This window comes from Ahaetulla prasina, chromosome 5 (assembly GCF_028640845.1).
Source record: "Ahaetulla prasina isolate Xishuangbanna chromosome 5, ASM2864084v1, whole genome shotgun sequence".
Taxonomy (NCBI): Eukaryota; Metazoa; Chordata; class Lepidosauria; order Squamata; family Colubridae; genus Ahaetulla; species Ahaetulla prasina.
Genome location: NC_080543.1, coordinates 107,910,407 through 107,933,512, shown reverse-complemented (window position 1 = coordinate 107,933,512; position 23,106 = coordinate 107,910,407). Strand labels below are relative to the sequence as shown.

The 23,106-nt window shown below is 39.2% G+C and overlaps 1 protein-coding gene across 3 annotated transcripts in view; it reads left to right on the top strand.

Annotated features, from left to right (window-relative positions):
- Window positions 1-23,106, top strand: part of TMTC4 (transmembrane O-mannosyltransferase targeting cadherins 4) — a 60,704-nt gene that overhangs the window by 19,069 nt on the left and 18,529 nt on the right. For 2 of the 3 annotated variants that reach the window (XM_058185801.1, XM_058185799.1), the window contains exons 3-9: window positions 5,375-5,490; window positions 7,010-7,226; window positions 10,214-10,301; window positions 14,943-15,040; window positions 17,680-17,772; window positions 20,439-20,600; window positions 21,148-21,350. In XM_058185801.1, coding sequence (XP_058041784.1) covers window positions 5,375-5,490; window positions 7,010-7,226; window positions 10,214-10,301; window positions 14,943-15,040; window positions 17,680-17,772; window positions 20,439-20,600; window positions 21,148-21,350 — 977 coding nt within the window. The remainder of the gene's footprint in view (window positions 1-5,374; window positions 5,491-7,009; window positions 7,227-10,213; window positions 10,302-14,942; window positions 15,041-17,679; window positions 17,773-20,438; window positions 20,601-21,147; window positions 21,351-23,106) is intronic. The other variant, XM_058185800.1, reaches the window with a different exon arrangement.

Below are 23,106 nucleotides of genomic sequence, written 5' to 3'. Positions count from 1 at the left end.
TTCTATAGAACCGGTGCGAACCGGAGACAACCCACCACTGCTTTGAACTCTATTCTGTCTGTAGACCTTCAGTGGCCCTTCCTACTTCTACTGAGTGCCAGGCTGGTCTGTAATAAGGTTGCCTTCATCAGCAATTTAATAATTGATGAGAGGGCAGACCTGACATGTATTATTACCGAGACCTGACTAGGTCCAGGAATGGTAGCCCTTTCAGAAATATGCCGAGTGAAGGTTTGGCATGTGGCATCAGCTGAGTCTTTGGGCCAGGGTTGTGGATTTGGTGATTGTCATCCAGTAATTCCTTCACAGCGTTGCACCAAAGTGGGATCTCAGAGTTCAGTTTGGAGTGTAGCTGTACCAGTAATCTCCCTACTTGAACTCCTTGACTCCATTTCTGGGCTGGTAGTTGAGTTCCCCAGACTTACGGTTCTGGAGGACTTCAGTCTGCCTTCTCTAAGAGTGAGGTCTGAGCTGGCTCTGGAGTTCATGGCCAACATGATGACCATGGGCCTATCCTGGGTCATTCAGAGCCTGACATGGGACAGTGGTCATACTTGGATCAGGTGTTCCTGTCAGAGCAGTGGCTATGTTTGTGAAATAGGCAAACTCTTGGTGTCTCCCTTGTTATATAGTCAGATCACCACCTGATTTCCATGGGATTCTCTAATGCCACCATCCACTGCAGAACCCATTAGATTGGTTTGTTCCCAGTGGTGGGATTCAACCAGTGTAACAACTAGTTAGCTGAGTGTGTGCTCCACACGCACACTGTGCATTTGAAAACAGCTCTAAAACTTACCTTCTACTGCAGCCCCAGTGAGTAAAATAGCTGAGGCACAGCAATCTGCTCTGCCGCGCCTATCAGCTGGGCTTCAAACAAAGGAAATATAGGTCAGTATAGCACAGAGGCAGGTGGGCCAGCCCAGCTGATCGTTGGAGCAAACCGTTCGCTCTTAACTGATTGTCGGAGCTACCGGTTCGCCTGAACCAGTTCAAAGCGGCTGAATCACACCCCTCTTTGTTCCTGAAACTGATGAACCCATATGACTTTGAGAAGGAACTTAGTGTTTTTCCTGTTGGTCTGCTATATGATCCATCTGAAGTTTTGGTTGTCACTGGGAATAAGGGGGTTGACTGAGGCCTTGGATCAGATAATGCGCAGGCGACCCCTCTCTTCTCAGAGATCCCACTACTCCCTCTGGCTTACAAAGGACTTGATAGGAGAAGAGATGTCTAGAGCATTGCTAGTACTCCACCACTGGAGGAATTTGCCCAGCATCTATTAGACAAAACTACTTTGATTTTTTTTTTGCTATTATTTATAAGAAGAATGTAGTAAAGTTGTAAAAGGTAGAAGTCTTTTATTTCCAAAAAAAGGGACCATAATCAGTGTCGCATTCCGCCACCTGCCATTGTAAAATGAATTGGAGTACAACTTAGCTTTCCACTGATAAATAATTTTTCTGATGCTCCAGCAACAAAGAATGCTTGAGTATTAATTACAGTAGTACATTGCTTAGAAGTAGTATTACTCTGTTTGGGGGTATCTATGTATGAAGAGAGAAGGGGACTTCTTCTACCATTGGTCCTCCTTCCTACTATTAATACTCTGGAAGGGCTAACATTTTATCACATTGGGGACCATTCAAGAATGCAGTAAGAAACTGGTAAGAAATATCTAGAATACAGGAATGATAATTTTAAAAAATAAGAATACATTGCAGAACATGATAGGCACTAGGAACAGTTATTTCAGCAGTCTTGGCTCCACTCAGTTACCTGGTATCAAAAGCCTCATGTAACAGAGCTGCAGAAAAACTTTAGCAAAAGTTTTAAGAGCCACTGTTAGGCAAAGAGAGCCATGCTGGTCTCTAATGATAGATGCGGTATAAGACGTCATTGTCAGATCAGATATATAACTCTGTGGTCAATTAGGGGAGCATAATCTTCTTCCAAACTCAATGCATAAAACTCCTGACAGGAAATCCATAAGACCTGACCCTTTGACATCAAGTCCTTGATTGTTAGGTTGGAGAAAGCTTTGCAGCAGTAAATCAGCTGCAAGATTAATGTCATTTTTATTGGCACAAGCTTATTCTTACATGCCTTGGCAAAGTGACATCTTTGTAGGTTGTTTGAGAAATTCCAGCAACCAATCTACTGTAAGCCCTATAATACGAGATTTGGGTTGTGGCATCCTACGTGCTAGACAGAGGGGAACAACTGAAAATGGAATTCTGTTATAAATATTCTGAAATTGTCGGCTGATGTCAAATGGTTTTATTTATTAAGAATTTGACTTTAGGCTGTTCAACCCTGTCTTGAAAATACTTAAAAGTATATGCATTGGAGCAAGGATTGCAAGAGAAAGAAACCTAAATAAATCAGTTGCTCTTCATTCCTTGTGCAGGTTTCATTATTGTCTCCCTAGATTATACTCAAGATTCAACAAATGTTTCAAGAACATAGTCTCTGTTTAAGTGCATGGCACATTACTCTCAGGCAGCAAACAAAAAAGTACAGGTAGTCCTTGACTTATGACCACAATTGAGCCCAAAATTTCTGTTGCTAAATGAGACATTAGTTAAGTGAGTTTTGCCCCATTTTACGAACTTTCTTGCCACAGTTAAGTAAATCATTGCAATTGTTAAGTTAGGAACACAGTTGTTAAAGTGACTCCGGCTTCCCTATTGACTTGCTTCTCTGAAGGTCGTGAAACATGATCACATGACCCCAGGACACTGCAACTGTCATAAATATGAACCAGTTGCCAAGCCTCCAAATTTCAGTCATATGACCATGGGGGTTTTGCGGTAGTCGTAAGTATGAAAAACGGCCATGAGTCATTTTTTCCAGTGTCTTCGTAACTTTGAATGGTCACTAAATAGACTGTTGTAAGTTGAGGACTACCTATATTGCATACCTCAGGATAATTCTCTGAGCTTTCTTACAGAAATATGGTGCAGACAGTTCCATGTGCTATAAAATTCTGTATTTTTAAATCTCCTCTCCTCCCCTTTGACAAATTCTCTTCTCATCCAATGCCAAACATTGCAAAACACCCATGTTTGAAGTTCTGTGCTGCATACTGACCTCTAGCTACCAGTTCCTAATGTCCATCCAAGGGACAGGAGTGCGGTTTTATGCACACATTATCAGGCCTGTCCCAGCTTGGATATTCAGGAAAGAAAGACCCTCGATTCTATTTGTAGTGAAAGATCTATTTTTATTGAAGCCAAGTGGTTACAATGTAGGAAAGCCAGATCTGAGGATTTCCTGTGCAACCTCTGTAATTTTCCCCCTTGGTCATCTTAGTGATGTCCAATAAGGTTCAAATTAGATGTTTTGGTAACAGTTACATTTTGGTACTTCTTTGGAAGGGCATTTCTCATTCCATTCCCAGGCTTGTGTCCTTGGATTTTTCAACCGTTGTCTCTGGATGGCGCCTCTGGTTCCTGTCATTCCCCCCCCTCCCTATCTTCCCTTTCACCCTCTGCATATTTTATGGCAGGCTGCCATCAAAGCGAAGTGAAGCAGGGCTGAAGCGGTTTAATGGCACATACTGGAAAGAAACATAGTTGGCTGGGGAATTCTGGGAGTTGAAGTCCACACATCTTTAAAGTTGCCAAGGTTGAGAAACACTGTAAAGAATCCATCTGTTGAAGTGAGCATTGGATCGTGAATGTGGATATGCCAATGGATATTTTTAGTCTCCAAAGCATTATAAGACTGTTGGTTGGCTTCCTGTCAAATCAACTCCTAGAAAGACTGAATATGCCCTGATGTAGACACTCATTAACTAAAAATGAAATCTAATGACAGAGTGGATTAGACTGTGTTTGCTAATTGACCTCCACTTACATGGGTTTTTAAAAAAAAAAAAAAAAAAAACGAGTCAAGCATTTTTACAGAGGTTGTCATTGTGTCATTTGTCCAAGTAAAATCCTTCCTCTACTTAAAGTAACAAGAGGTTCAGTGCAAACTGCACTAATGCCAGAATTTCATTTCAAACTGTTTTCTGAACTTTTGGTTTGCTTTGCCTTATTTTCATATTTACTAAAGATAAAGGGGGAAAAAGCCCATAAACTGTAGAATAAATTATTCCTGAGCATTGTAATACTTTGGGCAGCATGCATGAATAATTTCTTATTGTTTTCATTCTGCCTTATGGATGTAATGAGACTGCCTGCTGTTTTTTGCTAAAGTTTCTATTAGTGCAGAACAAATATATTAATAAATTCCTGCTACCTCTGAAGTATTTAATCTGGGGGAGAAATCCTACAAATTACAGTTCCGTGTGCTTTATCTCTCAACGAAATGCACTGATTAAATTATGACTCCTTCTGATTAAACATGCCTAGGATCGAGCTGTACAATTATGAAGACTTTTTAAGGCTTTAAAATATAGGACATGGATTCCAACAAATTGATTTATTTCATCCTTCTCCCAGTTGCTAATTATACTGTAGATATAACAGGCATATTCTTTCAGAATGCTTCCAAAAGTTGCCAGGTAATTATCATCTTTAATAGTGCAAAAGAAGAAAATAATTAAATACATAGGGAATAGTCACAAAGATTTATTTAATAATTTAATTGAAATTATTATTAAATTAAATCTAACAGCTCTTGGCCTTCTTGCTGTGGGGTATCTGTTGTGGGGGGTGTGTGTCAAAAAGGCAATATGTTGGCCATAATGGAATCCCTACCTTTCTCACATGTCAGCTCAGTTTGCTGAGTACTGTTCTTTCTTTCTGGTTTCATATCACCACAATAGTAGATAAGAGTTTGGATGTTCTCAAGCTTTCTTGGATCAATGTCTGGTTCCACACTGTAGTTTTTTAAAGAAAAGACTGGACATCCACCTGTCTGAAATGATATAAGGTCTCCTGCTTGAGCAGAGGGTTGGACTAGAAGACCTCCTTCCAGCTCTACTCTGATTGATTGGTCTCTAGAAGTCAAAAATAATTTGATGGCTCATAATAAGTCAATCTGCTATCTTGCTGCAGAGAGTTTTCATCAGACCTGAGACCTACTGTATGGATACAGTTCTCTAAAGTTGGAATGCTCCTTGCCTTTCTTGCCTGGTGTTGTGAAATTGTCATATTTTCCTGTGAATTACATACTAATGTGTTTTACCCCACCTTATCCAAAAGTTTTACAGACATTGAAATAAGAATGCAATTGCTCATTTAGCAGAATCTTTCTTTGTCATTAAACAAGTTTCAAACCCAAAAGTAGTAATTGAGCATTTTAAAGGGTTATATACACAATCTAGGCACAATCTCAGCTGAACGATTCTTTTGATTTAGAGCTTTAGAGCTCAGATTCTGAGCCATGATGATCACCTAAATTTGGGCCTCATTTCTTTCAGGATCTAAGGGCTGATACCCCCCTTGGTGATCTGTGGCATCATGATTTTTGGGGGAATAAACTCAGTAGCAATACAAGCCACAAATCTTACCGACCGCTTACTGTATTGACTTTCAGGTGAGACATTTTAGGCTACCTTAAGATTGCTTTCTTTTGGGGGATGGGGTCATTACTGGGAATAAATTCATTGAGTGTTGTAAATATAGATTTTCCCATCTGGATGCATAATCTGTTGGTGGATTAAAATATGTGACCATTATTTTGGGTTCCTCAACCATGAATATCTTCATAAAGAATAACTTCTCCTGTTACAGACAGTTGGAAATATCTCATAATTAAAATGTGGGCCTCATTTCTAGATCACTAAGAACCCTGAACTGTGCTCAGGGTGCTCCTTCCACAAACCATATTAGCAACATTTTAACACAACATGTCGTTTCATTGGTGTTTGCCTTCTTCTCTTGGCTGGAAGGCTGCCATTGTGTTATGGTTCTCATTGAAATATATGGTCCACTATAGTACACTTAGAGGGGCGTGGTGGCTTAGTGGGTAAGACGCTGAGTTTGTCGATCGAAAGGTCGGAAGTTCAGTGGTTCGAATTCCTAGCACCGCGTAACGGGGTGAGCTCCCGTTACTTGTCCCAGCTTCTGCCAATCTAGCAGTTCGAAAGCACGTAAAAAATGCAAGTAGAAAAAGAGGGACCACCTTTGGTGGGAAGGTAACAGCGTTCTGTGCGCCTTTGGCATTGAGTCATGCTGGCCACATGACCACGGAGACGTCTTTGGACAGCGCTGGCTCTTCGGATTTGAAACAGAGATGAGTACCGCCCCCTAGAGTCGGGAACAACTAGCACGTATGTGTGAGGGGAACCTTTAGCTTTACCTATAGTACACTCGCTGTCACATCCACATACTCAGAACCTCTTGAGGAAGAAGTGAGCAATCTCCAGCCTTCCTTCACAAGCCCATGGATTGGTGTTAGTGGGATAAATCCCAATGTAAGCATCTAACAAGGAAATTGTTTGTTTATTTATTTATTTATTTATAAACATAAGCAAATAAATGAAGTGGCATTTCTACTCGATGTGCCATATTGCTAGTATATATTAGATAAGTGCAAGGTTTCCACTCCTACTCGGAGTTGCCAAGGATTAAATTTGAGAGCTTTGGCATGCAGGACACATGGTATACCATTTACACATTCAGTTGGCTTCAAAATCATTCTTGATTGCTACTAATTTAATGCTGCCCTGGTACTAACAGAGGTTCAGAAACTGTCCTGGAACTCAGGTTGAATCACTGGTTGGGGAAGACCAAAAGAAAAAGAGAAAACACTTGAAAAAGAAGAAAGGACCAAAAAGGATCTTCTATTTCTAGGTTGAGAAGAACTTATTTCCTATTGCTGATGCTTCAGAAAACAGGAGTGCTACGTAGTTGCTACGCCAAGTGTTAAGTTGCCTGCCTTTTGCATCCCTGTTTGTCACTTCCCTTCAATGTCTCCTCTATACCAAGTTACACAGGCGCTGCCATCTCTGTGCATACACATAAAGCACTCTTTTGGATTATTTTAACATATTCTAATTTCGTTTGTTCCTGTTTTTAACTTCACTGTTTTCTTTTTGTCTTCCCTTGTATAGGATTAATTATCTTTTAGCTGGAGGCTTCCACCCATTGGGCTTTCATATCATCAATATAATACTCCATTGTATTATTTCTGTCTTAATTGTTGATGTCTTCTCAATATTATTGGGTGGGCTGCACTACACCAATAAAGGAAGAAGGCTCAACTTTGTCCCCAAATCCTCCTTCCTAGCGGCTTTGCTGTTTGCTGTACATCCTGTGCACACTGAATGTGTAAGTACCTAATGACTCAGGTGTTAAGAAGTGCTCAAAAACTTAGGGTTCCATCATCTAATCTTTTGTATTCCTGCAAGTTACCTGTCTTTTATGCACTCCTCTGTTTATGTGTCTGTATACAACATACCTGATTTTATGTTGCAACTTCTCTTTGCTTGTGTGTCCTTTGCATTGACATCTCTGGTATATTACTAATCCCTCTGAGAGATTTTGGTTTCAAAAGATGCCGATAATTTATATAATTTTAGATTTTATCTTGATTGGCATAAAGGCTGCATGGTGTAGCCATAATCAGGGAGATTGATGATAGCATTTTGCTAGGAGAAAGTGTAAGTACTTGTATGGCAGAATCCCTAGTTTTTATGAATCCTTGGTAGTCAATCTCCTACCGAAACACCCCCAAAATGTGCTGCATTGGATATATCCAATGTCTTTCTTGAAACAAATTTTTCAGGAGCAGTTCATATGATCTACTTTATTGGTTCAGAGAGAAGCAGACTCTTGTGATCTGTTTCTTTAAAGGATTCTCTGAGGAACAAGCACTACAGTATTCAGATTTTATCACTGGGATAGCAGCCAGAGGGCTATGGTTATTATTTTCCCATATCATACAAAGAGGATAGCCATTCCATGCATTTCCAACAGAGACTTAATCTGATGCCATTTTTCAGTTGTTAGTTGAGTTGTCTTTGGATGGTGACAATTGTTTATACTAAGCAATATTTGGGGCTGATTTCACATTTGGAACTTGCCAATGAAGGATAGGTGTTTCCATAAAACTGAGGTAAGGTAGGGATCCACGGGTGTCTGGTTATGTTGATGTGTCGAGACACCATTTTGTCTATACCTGCTTATCCTATTAGCCAGTTAACAGATGCTTTGGGGCTTTATGTTTGAATCTATCATGAGGTAATAATAAATTTCAACATTTTACATACGATCTAGTCTTACCTGTGACTGCCACATACAAATGTGAAGCAGTGTCTTGTCATGAAATGGTTTGTTTTTGGGTTTTTTTTTAATAACAACTATAACATCTGAAATTGGTTCTGCTCAAAGGAGTTGGTAGAATATGGATCTCTTACTTAGGAAAGCCCTGTGATCTTGAAATCTGCAATTCTTGGGTGTGCAGATCGGATGAAGATCCAGCGGTTAACACATGAATCCCTCAGTCAGTGTGGGAGGTCAAGGAGAGTTTCTACAAGAGTAAAATCAGAGAGGGATAACTTAAGAGGGTGCATTTGTTCTTGAAGCTACATGTGAGGCCCATACATATTACTAGTACGCTACACTGTTTGGATGGTAGACCTATGCTTTTTTGGTTTTTGCGAGATTCCATTTTTCCTTGGAATTGGATTGGTTATTTGATGATTTTACAAAGATATATGTGAGGAGGGGAAAACATTCACAGGCATTGAGGTCTCCTGAATGCTCCCTCATGTGCTCCAGGCTGTTTCTCAAAGTACAGGACTCAAAGAAGTTCTAATCTTCCAATGAACCTGAAGGTTACCCCATCTCTGATCTCACACTTCCTCCCTGGTGTATTTTGAAGGGAAAACATCATGGCTTCTCTTCTCAGAATATTGTTGAGAGGAAAGATTTTTCTCTCCCTCTGATGCAGGGGTGGGCTTCAGATCCTTTAGCAACGGTTTTGCTGCCTCTTTGCTGGGTGGGCGTGGCCATGGTGGCCATGGCCTAGTCGTCCACCTACACCACGGTGGGGGAGGGGTTCACCCTCCCCAGGGTGCGGAGGCTTTTCTCGAGCCTCCGGAGTGTGAAAACTGCTTCCCCCGGAGGCCGGAAACAAGCTTGTTTCTGGACTTCCAGAACCTCCAGTTTTTTGCCCCCACAGATCCTCCGTATGGCCCCTGCACTTACCTGGAATGATGAACAGGCCGCATGGAGACTCCTGGGAGGGGAAGGGTGGGCATGGCCAGCCAGGGGTGGGATTTGGGGGTTCACTGAACCCCAGCGATCCTTGGCTAGAGAATCTCCCAAACCCTGCTGAACCCCCAGGAGCCCACCCCTGCTCTGATGGCTAACTATAGTCAGGCTACACAATTCAGTTGCCCATGCCATGTGATTGCTTAAATGACTGTAAGTTATTTCATGCTGTTATTTTCTGATATTGCCATGGACACTAGAAAACAGTTTTAAAGGGGATGTGGGATAGGTTTTCTAGAAAAAAAAATGTCCTACGAAAAATTGTGTTTTACTCGCTATGGTCATTTTACCACCCATTGGAAATGCTTCTGATGTCCTTGAGTAGCCTTCCACAACCTTGATCCCCCACCCCCTCCCAGTCTGGAAGAGAAGTTTTGGGAGCTCAAGAATACATATTTGGATATCACCCCAGTTGGAGAAAACTGACTCAGAGCATAAACAATCTTATTATCTCACTTATTCTAAGAGCAAATTCCTGCAAAGGTAGGAAGTTGGGCTCCATGGTCTCTAAGATACCTTCTAGCCCTTTTATTCTGTGAATCTGAATTTGGTGTTCAAAAACTACTAAAAAGTCCTCGGCTTACAACCACAATGGAACCCAAAATTTATGTTGTTAAGTGAGACATATGTTAAGTAAGTTGTGCCCCATTTTATGACCTTCCTTGCCAGAATTCTTAAGTGAATCACTGCATTTGATAAGTTAGTAACCCAGTTACTAAGTGAATCTGGTTTCCCTTCTGACTTTGCTTGTCCGAAGGTCGTAAAAGGGGATCACGTGTCCTTGGGACACAAGGTCATAAGTATGAACTAGTTGCCAAGCATCTGAATTTTGATCAGGTGACCATGGGGATGCTATGAGGGTCGTAAGTGTGAAAAATGGTCAAAAGTCACTTTTTTTTAGTGCCGTTGTAACTTTGAATGGTCACTATATGAGCTGCTGTAAGTCGAGGACTACTTATAATTTAAAAGACTGTTGCTGTCTGAGTGGAGGGTAAGAGGCTCATTTACTAACCCTGAAATCTTCTTCTTTCCATTTTAAGATTGCAGGGATCGTTGGCAGAGCAGACCTCTTGTGTGCCCTATTCTTTCTGTTATCTTTTCTTGGCTACTGCAAGGCGTTTAAAGAGAGTAAGTACTTTCCTCCTGAATATTTTTTGGGTAGGCTATGCCATTTGACGAAAAACATGAACATAATGCCTGAGTTTGGAAACAAGGGAATGGTTTCAGAAATCAACATGTCCAAAATGTTGCTTTGTCTATCTCAGGGGTGTCAAACTCAAGGCCCGCAGGCTAGATCTGACCCATGGGGTGCTTAAACCTGGCCTGTGAGGCTGCTATGGAAACAGCAGAGGACCGAGTCCCCGTTTGCTGGCAGACGGCTGCAGGAAGCCATTGCAGTTGAAAACGAAGCCTGGGAGGGTAGCATGCGTGGCCCCTTGACCACTGCTTTTGCTGGCAGAGGGCTGCAGGAGGCCGTCACAGCCAAAATTGAAACCTGGGAGCCCGTTTTCGCTGGCAGAGCACTCGGGCCACCACAGACACCCCTGACACAAGTGACATCAAGCTGGCCATGCCTACCCAGGCCACGCCCACTCCAGCCCCCAAGGTGAAACACAACCCTGATGCGGCCCTCAATGAAATCGAATTTGACACCCCAGGTCTATCTCATCTCCATTCCCAACTCACCTGCATATGAGTTAACAGTATTTTAATTAGTGATACCCTTGATTTTTCAATGACCGATTGGAAAAATCTTGGAAATTTGGGCAACAAGGAGCCAAAAAAATTTGCAGCATTATACATAGAAATTACACATGATTTTTTTAGAACTTCTGTTTTAGAACTTTTGTTTGGAGAAAGCTTCAATTTTGCTTTGTTTTTACCTCTGAGTCAATTTACACTCTTTGTAATTGTTGCAGTGCCATTTTTTAAGCAGGCTCATGGAAATATTTTACCATTTCTTTCTTCTGGATGTTTTTTTTTTTTTTTAATTTCCAGTCTAGCATACAGCCCTGGAATATCAACAGATTTTAACCAGATCAAAACCTGCTTTGTTTCCAAACATAGTCAAAACAAACCTCTTCTCCATGCCAATACTGTCTTAAAGAAGCTAATTAACTCTAGGAATACTGTGTGGACATGCCTTTAGATGGGGGTCCAATTTTAGCGACTTTAAGGCTTGTGGACTTAATTCCCCAAGCTGGCTGGGGAATTCTGGGAGTTGGAAGCCCACAAGTCATAAAGTTGCCATGTATCTTATGTACACCATATATTATATGGTGCACATACGATATTGTGTATAAACATTTGATTAAGATGACTTAGGCTACTTTGAGCTTTCCTGTTCTGTGTTTTCTGACTCATATCCTTGCCTAGAAAAGAACTGTTGGGTTCAGACTTGGTGCTGGGAGAGACAGGAATTCCTAGGGTCAAACTCAAGGCCCGGGGGCCGAATCCGGCCTGCAGGGTGCTTAGATCTGGCCTACGGAACTGCCCTAGAATCAGCAAAGACCAGCCCACAGTGCCTCTGCCAGCAAAAATGGAGCTGGGGAGGGCCCACGTGTGGCCCCCCTGAGCTCCGTATTCACTGGCAGAAGGCAGCAAGAGGCTGTCGCAGCTGAAAACAGCTCGGGAGCCTGTTTTCGCCAGGAGAGCGCTCGGGCCACCACAGACGCCCTCAACATGAGTGACGTCAAGCTGGCCATGCCCACCTGGCCTCCGAGGTCAAACACAACCTTGATGTGGCTCTCAACAAAATCGAGTTTGACAACCCTGCCCTAGGGCATTTGCTACCTCTTTTATTATTTGGAGGAAGGTGGGCCACCCATTCTCTTCTTTCCAGTTTTTCATACGACAATTAGACTTTAGCTGTAGTTAGTGTTAATGCTTAAGCCAGACAAAACCAGCCTTTGATGTCTTCCTCAGCCTCTTTCCTTCACCTGTGCAAACAAAGACAAAGCCAGCAGCGTTTTAACACTGATGCTAGCAGAGGAAGCTGTGACCGCGATAGCTCCCTCTAACAATCAAAAATAACGCTGCCCCTTTTCCCCCTTTTCAAACAGAGGGAAGAGGCTACTTGATTCAGTTTTGTAGTTCCCAAGGGAAAAAAAAAAGGATGCAGCATTGTTTTCATCAGGAGGAGCTAGGCTACCCAAACAAACTTCCAATCTATAGTGCTTGCTAATGATGAAGAAGCTGCAGGGTTTTCTTTCATTCTTTTCCATTGTTGTTATCACATGGTCCAAATGGTAACATCTTAAAATAACATATTACTACAAAATGATACAGGGATGAAGTGCTACCGGTTCACACTGGTTCGGGTGAACCAGTAGTAAATAAATGCTACCAGTTCCTCCAAACCGGTATTTCCGATGATCAGTTGTGCCACATGATTTATATTCGCTAGAAAGCAGGTTTCTAGCTAATCTAAATCACGTGGCACAGCTGTTCCTCCCCCCCCGCTGTTCTACTTACCTTCTTAAGCCGCCTTTTTCAGCGTGAAGCGCGCGTTTGGTGCGTACTGTGCATGTGCGCACAGCGTGCATTTGGTGTGCACAGTGCATGCGTGCAGCATGAGTTTGGTGTGCAATGTGCATGCATGCATGCAGCGTGCGTATAATGCATGCGCGCAGCATGTGTTTGGTGCGCACCATGCATGCACACACATGCGGAGTGCATTTGGTGCGCACCATCCATGCGCAGGCAACGAACCAGTGGCAAATCGTGGAACATATCACCACTGAAATGATACTAAAATGGAATGAAAAATCAAAGTGATACATGAATGATCACATTTTTTTAACATGATCCTTAACACACTGGTAAAGATCAGAGTGGTCCTCGTGTGTCCCTCTTTCTGGTTACTCTATTGTCAAGCCAGGAAGATTTTAAAAAATAATTTAAAAAGATTAAAAAAAATGATTTTTAAAAAAATATAACTCTCTTTAAAAAACAACAAATACAGTCCAGGTAGTCCTCAACTTACAATCATACTTAAGACCAGAATTTTTGTTGTTAAACAAGATGGTTGACCAATGAGTCACACCCAGTGGTCGGATTCAGCCAGTTCGCACCACTTTGGGAGAACCGGTTGTTAGCTTTCTGAGCAGTTTGGCAAACTGGTTGTTGGAAGAAATCATTAGGGCAGAGAACCGGTTGTTAAATTACTTGAATCCCACCACTGGTCACACCCAACTTTATGACCTTTTTGTCCTGATTATTAAGCAAATCAATGCAATTGTTAAGTGAATTGGGGGGGTCCTGAACCGAATTCAGCAAATGGGGACGCTGCAGCTGTCATAAATACATGCCAGTTGCCAAGCATCTGAATTTTTTGATCCTGTGACTGGGGATGCTGCAACACTTGTAAATCACATTTTTCATGGTACTTGTAGCTTTGAACGGTCGCTATGTGGATGGTTGTAAATTGAGGACTACCTGTTTTGAAGTCTATTTAGGCTGCAAAGTAGTGACGTTCAACATAGTAATAGGCTTCAGGAATGGATGTTCAGCCGAGCTTGCGATCTAAATACAGGTAGTCCTCGACTTACAACAGTCCATTTAGTGACCGTTCAAAGTTACAACGGCACTGAAAAAAGTGACCTAGGACTGTTTTTCACACTTACAATCTCCCATAGTCACGGGATCAAAATTCAGAGGCTTGGCAACTGACTCATATTTATGACGGTTGCAGTGTCCCGGGGTCATGTGATCACCTTTTGTGACCTTCCTGCGAGCAAAGTCAATGGGGAAACCGGATTCATTTAATAACTGTGTTACTAACTTAACAGCTGCAGTGATTCGCTTAACAACTGTGGCATGAAAGGTCGCAAAATGGGGCAAAATTCACTTAACGAATGTTTCATTTGGCCACAAAAAAGTGTGGGTTCAACTATAGTGGTATGTTGAGGACTACCTGTAGGCCTCTGTCTCAAGACAACTTCATTGAAACGTAAAGTGAATGTATAAATTTCACAATCTTACAGTATGAATATAATCAAATTATATAAGCTAGATTCTCTTCTATAAAATGACAGAAGCACTTGTGGGCATTGTATCTTTTGGAAGAGGAATCAGAATGCTTGCTGCAAATCTTTGGCATACATTAAGCTTGTGACCATCTGCTGAGGGTGGCAGAATGCCTTCCCACAATATGGTGTACCAGTTTAAACTAGGTTCAGGTGCCAACCACAAATGAGTTCCATTCTCTGACAGGAGATCATGGTGGGAGAAACAGCATAGTTGTAGAATGTGTGCTTCATTAAACTGATTAACACACTTGGCATGTGTGTATCTTTGGAGTCATAATTGGCACTTTTTTTGTTGCTTTACTTTTTCGAAAATTGAGATTGCAAAAGCTATGTTTATTGTTTTGAGTGCTCCAACATATATCTCAGTTTTTGTAGAATACCCTGGCAATGAAAATATTACAGATTATTGGATTGATTATGACTGATATCGATTGATTTAAAAAGCAAAATATCACTTGAAAAATACAAAAAAAAAAACATTTTAGTTGTAAATAATTACAACTATATATGTTGAGTTATATTTTGCAATCACAAATAATGCGAATTAAAGATCTGTATAGACCAGGGATGTCAAACTCGCAGCATCACGTTGTCTTCATGACGTATTGAGAATTTTTCCTTGGTAAATGGGGTGGGCCTGGCCAGCACATGACGCATGCCCTCCGCGGGCCGTGAGTTTGACACCCCTGGTATAGACTGTCATTTTTGTCTCTTTTGTTTTTTCTTTTAAAATTGATAGATAAAGAAGGATCCCAGTTCTCCATCAGTTGGATTTTGCTGAGTGTCCTCCTTGGCACTATGGCGATGCTGTGCAAAGAACAAGGAGTTACAATACTGGTAATTTTAACATTTCTTGGCAACTCAATTCAGTGGTAACTAGAGTGTTGTACACAATTTTCTGTATTTCCACATTACTCAGGATTTCTTACAATTTTAGCAGCTTTCTTTCACTCTGGACATTTTTGAAAGGTGCATTGCTGCTTCCCCTTATTTATTATTATCCTTGCTGTCAAGAGTGACCAGACACTGCACTAAACCATAATTTGATTTAATCATGGTTAACTATATTGACAAAGATTTGGATTTTCTGGAAAATTGTGGACATTTTCAAGTGCAAATTAATATGATTCAAAAAATTGCATTCATCTCATGAGCTGTACTTGGGTTACATGATTTGAAGTGGGGGAAAAATTAAGCCTATTTTACGAGATTTGAACAGTGCATGTCAAAAAATGTAAAAGCTTTGATACATAGAGAAAAATGTTTTTTCTTAGGATGTTGAACATTAAATGATAAAACATTGTATAACCTAGAAAGTACTAAACTTGCATTGCTGGGAAATATATCTCTATACCTGTATCTCTATTATCCATATTAGTATGCTATAATATAAATAATGATTTATAAGTCACAAATGACTGAATTCATCTATCAGTTTTATATGTATGTGTATTAGTCTTCCATTATTTAATATTTTCTAATAATGCCTGGATCAATTTCCAGATTGATCCAAAATTCAGAATCTGCAATTTACTGGTTAATCCAAAGCATTCGCATTTTGCTGTAGTTCAGATTATCTATACCAAGAATTATGGATTTATTGTATATCTTAATCAATTTAAAATAGCAACTCTATGCAGCTAAGACAGAGTTTAAAAAACACACAATATAAAATAATAATATAATAAACACATAATGGCAGCTGAGCACAATACCAATCCACAGTAAATCAGCATCACCTTATGAGCTCAACTAACCTCCTGGCCCCCATTGCTAAATAATGATTTACTAATGTCGAAGCTATAGACTTTTAAAGAGAGTGAAGGCTTTTTATGTGACAGCAGTCAGGTCTTTTATTTTATTTTTTTTTATTCAAAAAGTTTTACAGAAAAAAAAAATTTCCCTTTCCCCCCCTCCCCCCTCCCTTCACAACCCCCCTCCCCCCGCCCCCCCCGACTTCCCGGAACGAGCACAAGGTATAGTTAAAAATAAAACAAACATATGCTAAAAAATTTCCATCCCAACTTAATTATACCCCTACAATCATCAATTCCTAACTTCCCCCGAAAACAATCAAAAATAATACATCATAATCATTCAAAAACAGTCTGATAACTCTTAGTCTGATATCTACGTTGAATATAGTCAATCCATTTTTTCCATTCCTTTAAGTATCTTTCTTGCATATTGTCTTTCAAAAAGGCTGATATCTTCGCCATCTCAGCCAAATTGGCAACCTTCAATATCCATTCTTCTATTGTAGGTACTTCTTTTTTCTTCCAGTATTGTCCTATTAGTAATCTTGCTGCTGTTATTAGATTTAAAATCAATTTAGTCTCAATTACTGTACAGTCCGTAATAATTCCCAACAGAAAAAATTGCGGCAGGAACTTTATCTTCTTTTTCAAAACATTTTGTAAAATCCACCAAATTTTTATCCAAAAGGCCTTTATATCCTTACAAGTCCACCAAATGTGAAAATATGTAGCATCATCACAATTACATCTCCAACATTTTGCTTGCATATCTGGATACATACATAATAATTTCTTAGGATCTAAATTCCTTCTATAAAACATTTTATAAAGCAGTCAGGTCTTTTATATTATCTGCAGATTTGGAAAATTGTCATTTGTTTATCCAAATTTAGATTAAACTAGGATCAAACTCTTTTGCTAACTGATTGAAATAAACCACACTTGCGCAGGTTTGTATGGAATGGTGTTTCCTGCAAAGTAAAATTATAAACAAAAATATGTTTGGAATTTGTTAAGTGCCTCAAGATAAATGTATAAGATGATTTTCCTGCAAAATGGGCACTATTCCCATATTATTTAGCAGAGCTCAGAGTGTTTAGAGTCAGAAATAGTGTTTAACTGGATTATCAGATATGTTGCGAGCCCTTAATACTGGATAAAAGAGATTCTTCCTGAATATCAGTTTCAAATTGCTACACAAGTTGTGGATTTTTATTTACAACTTTCTCTTTATGTTCAACATCTCATATAATTTAGACTACAGTTCTCTCCTGTGTCATCTAAAAGTAAGTCCCAGTAAAATCAACAGGACATTGCTGATTATAGATAAATGGATTGGACTTCTTTTGGACAACTTTATACTGCTGAGAATAAGGCTGCATATTTACCAAATGCTAAACACACTAAATAAAGTTGTTTTATTTTTGGATAATCTCGCGCGCACAGACACACAAGCATACAAATAATTTAAATTATATAACATAATTTATATTATTTTGGAGAATGTTTACCCCCAAAATGCTTAATAAATGTACTGTGAAATGTTCATAGATAGGAAATACTGTATATTTCAAAAGTTCCATTCTTTGTCCAGATTTTCTTTTTACCTCCAGCTTTATATTTTCTCACACACACACACACACACACACACACACACACACACACACACACACACATTCTTTCTCTCTTTCATACTTACTTAGTTCTCTGTATTTTTAGGGTTTAAATGCTCTGTTTGATGCTGTCGTGATCAACAGGCTCAATATTTTGGAAGTTGTTTTGAAGATACTTCATAAGGACAAGTCAGTAGAGGTATGTCCCTTAATTTTTAGATTGAATAAGATATTGTGTGAGATACAGGTAATCCTTGAGTTATGACCATAATGGACTCTTCCCATTAGGGTCAGAAGTCAAGACAATGCTTCCCGCCCTTTGGTGGTTTGTATGCCATCGCACAAGTGATTGCCTTGCCAGCAAGAAGCTATGGGGAAGGGAAATGTTGGGCACACCTGCCGAGCCCAAGAGAGTGGTCAAGCACATTAGTTTCAAGTCCCTTTGCACCTATAAGCAATTCTAAGTCTAGCCCATCTTGAATTCTGTTGACCCTCATCTATCGCCATTTGCTTCCATAGTTAGTAGTTTAGATTGTGGTAGAGAATGTTAACATATAATAAATCTCAATATCTCTCTCTGTCTCTGTCTCCTCTTCTCCCCTCCCTTCCCCACCCCTCATTCTCAAAAAGCCATCATGTTAAAACTAGGCTATTACAAAATGCTGTTCAATTGAGTTACTTAAATCTCTTGCCTATCCTAATCTTGCTTTTATTTTAGCACATGGTTTCCATTGATTTCAGTGGAATTTACTTCCAAATAAATATGATAGTTGGAATCAGAATGTTAAAATTAGGAATAGAATGCATACACCAATGCCCAGAATAGATTTCTTTGGATATTTCATTATAGCTGAGAAGTTTCTGCAAGTAATGATATTAAAGGTACCTGTTCAATTAGGCATGACATATAATGCAAGGAGCATGGTTTTCCATAAATGTGCACATAGATTGGATATAAAGGTTCTCAACTGAAATCCAAAACTTCTGGAAAGTAGCAGTAGAGGAAGTTAGCCTCGGAAAGATTTCTCTGCAAAAATTACACTGATTGCTCCTGTGGAAGTTATCAAATAGGTTTGTTTGTTTGTTTTCATCAAATTTCTACATTGCCATCTCACTTAAGTGACTTGTATTCTCACCAAGAGATCTGACAGCATTGCATATTTTATTTTACCTCACACTTCAATCATATTGTATGACTGATAGGGGGCAAGTTTAATAAACAGTAAAAAAAATTAAACATTATATATGGCTGAATGTTTTTAAAAAGCACCAAATTAAGTATCATATCAAAGCTTTAATGTGACATCTGTCCACAGCTTTTGAAACCTGATTGTTAACTGTAATATTGGCTTTCTTCCTTGTTTAATTTGTTGTTTTCTCAGTTATCAAACACAGTGAATAGTAGTATCAGATAACTGCCAGATGTCATAAAGGATTGCATGTCATCTAACAAATTCAAAATATTATAGAATGCTATTAATATCAAATACTAAACACCATTAATATTCTCTGTCAAAATAAAATAAAAAAATTAAATACCATTCCAGACTACTATTGAATTCTGTTACATGACAGCTATAAATATTTTTAATATCTATCAAAAGTGTAAAGATATACTTTTTTTCAAATTATGAACAATTAAAGCAATGGCAATACTATATAGATTTTGTATACATTCACATTGACATATCTGAAATAAGTGTATTGATACATGTAGAAGGTAATGTTAAATATATTTTTGAAAAAACCTTCAGCAAGCTAACAAATATTTCCACCAAATTTTGTTCCAAAAGCTGATTTCAGTGAAAGTAAAAGTTTTTATTTCGTTATTAGGCTTGTGAAATAGTTAAGCATTGAAATTTATAGAATTATTTCTTACGTTTCCCTATTGTGGTACAGTACATAAAATAAAATGCTTGTTTTTAATGACATTTTATACTATCCAGCAATCGAGCCAATGCATGTGCAGATCAATGAAATCAATAAAATCAAATGACACCAACATAAATTCAACCAGCAGTAACACCTACATGGATGTTTCTACAATCAGGAATTTTATTTCAATATCTTTTATGGCAAAATATATCATTATAGATGCTTCCCAAACTTTGTTATTCTTATACAGCTATGGAATTTAATTTGGGCCATGATCCAAACCATTTATGCCTCTAGCTTTCTGGAAAGCACTTAAACCAGGGGTGAAATTCATCAGGTTCTGACAGGTTCTGGAGAACCGGTAGCGGAAATTTTGAGTAGTTCGGAAAACCGGCAAATACCACCTCTGGCTGTCCCCAGAATGGGGTGGGAATGGAGATTTTGCAATATCCTTCCCCCAGCAGTGGGGAGGGAATGGAGATTTTGCAGTATCCTTCCCCTGCCACGCCCACCAAGCCATGCCCACCAAGCCACGGCCACAGAATCGGTAGCAAAAAAAATTGAATTCCACCACTGACTTAAACCATGGTTTGTCCAAAAATCTTGGGGATCCCATGGGGAGAGTGCAAGATGGCTATATCATGTTCAGATGGTTTTTATTATATCTTTGATCCTGACCGGCTCAAAGTTGACTCAATCTTCCATCCTTCCGAGGTTGGTAAAATGAGGACTGACATTTGTAAACCACTCAAAGAGGGTCATAAAGCACTGTGAAGCGGTATATAAGTTTAAATGCTATTGCTATTCTCCCATAGTCTTGGTTGTTTTACTAGCTGTTACAATTGTTTTTAATGCGAGCCAGTTAACTTTTCCCATTCTTACCCAGTCTGTGTATACTTACCTGCTCTGTTTCTATTTTTAAGAGTAAAAAGCAGTTAACAACTTAGATTTCTTTTTTTTTAATAATTATTATTTCCCTTTTCTTCATAGAGCCTAGTGGTGTTTAGAAAAGGACTTCTTTTCAGAATTACTCTTTTGTTATCTGGAGGAGCCGCTGTTCTATATGCCCGCTGGCAAATTATGGGCACAGGGCCTCCAGCATTTACAGAAGTGGATAACCCAGCTTCATTTGCAACCAGTCCATTTGTAAGGGTAAGCTGGAAAATATGAGATTTTGCCGACATTAATGATTGTTCATAAGATCAGACAGCGGCACAGTGAATGTGCTGTATAAATTGAGTTCCCTGTTCAGTTCCATCCATGTCAATAATAGTTTGGGAAGAATATTTCTACAAGAGGTCTTGGAAATGGTTGCTGATCAAAATAGACAGTAATGTGGCTGGGTGGATCAGGATCTCATGGTTGTTCATATCAGGGCTAACAGGGAGGAAGGGTTAGTACCAAAGAAATGAAAACAGAGGTGACCTCCCTCAGATTGAAGCTGTGCCTCTTTTAATAACATATACACAAGAGGCTTGGCTCTAGTTATGTAGTCACTACAACCATCTTGAATTTACTTACATTTCACCAGCTAGTTGAGTCTCTGTGAAGTCTCTTTGGTTCGATTCGGTTTAAATAGCTGAAGATGTTTTCTTGAAATTCAGATTTATTCGTGAAGTGTTGATTCCCTTCCCTGTTTTTGATATTCCCACGAGCTGTTTTATGTATATATACATATATTTTTCCCTTTCATTGACAGGCTGTAAATTATAATTACTACTATTCTCTGAATGCTTGGCTGTTGCTGTGTCCCTGGTGGCTGTGTTTTGATTGGTCAATGGGCTGCGTGCCCCTTATTAAATCAGTCAGTGACTGGAGAATAATTGCTCTGGTGCTTCTTTGGCTGTGCCTGATTGTGCTAGCATGCCAAGCTTTGGGTTCGAAAGATGGCCAAAAAAGAAGGTAAATTTGGGTCAACATGTTGGTAAGACATTATTGCATGACATCTAGCAGCACTCTTCTTTGTGGAATTAGTGGAATCAATATCATTTAGCAAATACAGTGTCAATAAATATTTATAGCAGTACTTTCCTAATTTGGGCCCACCTTCCTTTCTACTGGCCATGGGGAGGAAAACTTGAAAGGGAAAGGGACTGCTTTATCTTCCTCGTGAGAGGACATTTTGAGCTCCTGAACTCTGTAGGAGGTAAAAAATAATAATTTGTGCTCAGAATAACGTATAATTGATCTGTGATGTTTTTCAACACTGTTTCTCTGGCCAAAAAAAAATTAGGGACTAAAAAAAGAACTACTGACATTGGCTGTGTTAGTTTTAAATGGAATTTTGCCCCAGGATGATTAATCTTTTGTTGGTAAGCAGATCCAGGGAAAATAATGGGAAAACATCATGTCATTTTTAACAAATGAAAGTTGCTTGACAGAATTGAATTGTTAAATGATTTTGTGTAAAAGTATTAAGGTACACTTCTGTACTGATTAGTTAAACAGTAACTATTCTCTTGTCTGCAATTGTTTTAATTGACAAAAGGGACTGGGGTTCAAATTAGACATTTTCTGTGAACATTTGCTTTGTTTGAGATTGCAATTTTAAAAAAACAAGAATTATTTTAAAAATAATAATCTTACGTGCATCACAGTTCTTGAACGGTTCATTGCATATTATATGCATTATTGTATATTCCCATAACCTGCAAGGAAAGAGTGTCCTGATAATACAAATGAATGAAAGGAAAGTGGGGGAAGAAATTGAAAACTTTCCTTCTGAGATATTTTTTTTTTAGATTATTTATGGTACACTGTGAGTCCCATTTTTTGAAGCTAGTTACCCTGTCCCTATGCCAGAACCTCCACTACTCATCCCACATTGTTTAGGAGAGACCCATTTTTACAGAAGGTTTTTCAATAGACAATTGAAAAGACTGGGAGATCAGAGAATAAATATGTAGTTTATTTATCTTAACACCTATCTATCTTTCCACATTCATGCACACTTTCTGTTCTGCAGATTTTTACTCTAGACACCTTAGATTTTCTTTACTATATTACGCTTGGATGTTTACATTTTCCTTGATGCTGATATTTTTCTCAGCCATCAAAATGTGTTTTGTTCTGGATAAGCAGTATGTTCCTGGATGATACCTAAGACTGGTCTTTAATATCCCCAAAACATTAAAAGGAAATAGCTGGATTTAGGCCGTTGATCTGTTGTGCCTACGCATTGATATAGGGGGAAAAAACCCAAAGCAGAGAGCCACAGTCCACGATAAAAAAGAATAATGAAAAAGACCTTGTAATAAACCTGTGAAACTCATAATTAAATAACAGTCATCCTGTACAGCTCTTCTACTGAGATAATAATTTCTTCAAAATAAAGAGGATAGTTTCGATCTTCACCTTGCATAGTTAGAATTATTAGATTGAATCATTTCTTTCTAAATGGTTTGTAATCCTTTAATACTGGAAATTAAGGACTGTGCTGAGAAGCCTATATGACTTTTTCCCCATGATGACTCTTCCTGGGGAATGGAAACTTAGACAAATGGCAATGTATGTTTAGTTGCATAATGACACAAAGCTTGTTCTTGGGAACTGATGTCCTTAAGTTTGACAGTAGTAGATTAGCTGTGGGATGTTTCGTCATCACTTGCTCCCTACCTTCTCCCTGTGGACTCATATGGAAAGAATGGAAAGGAGCCAG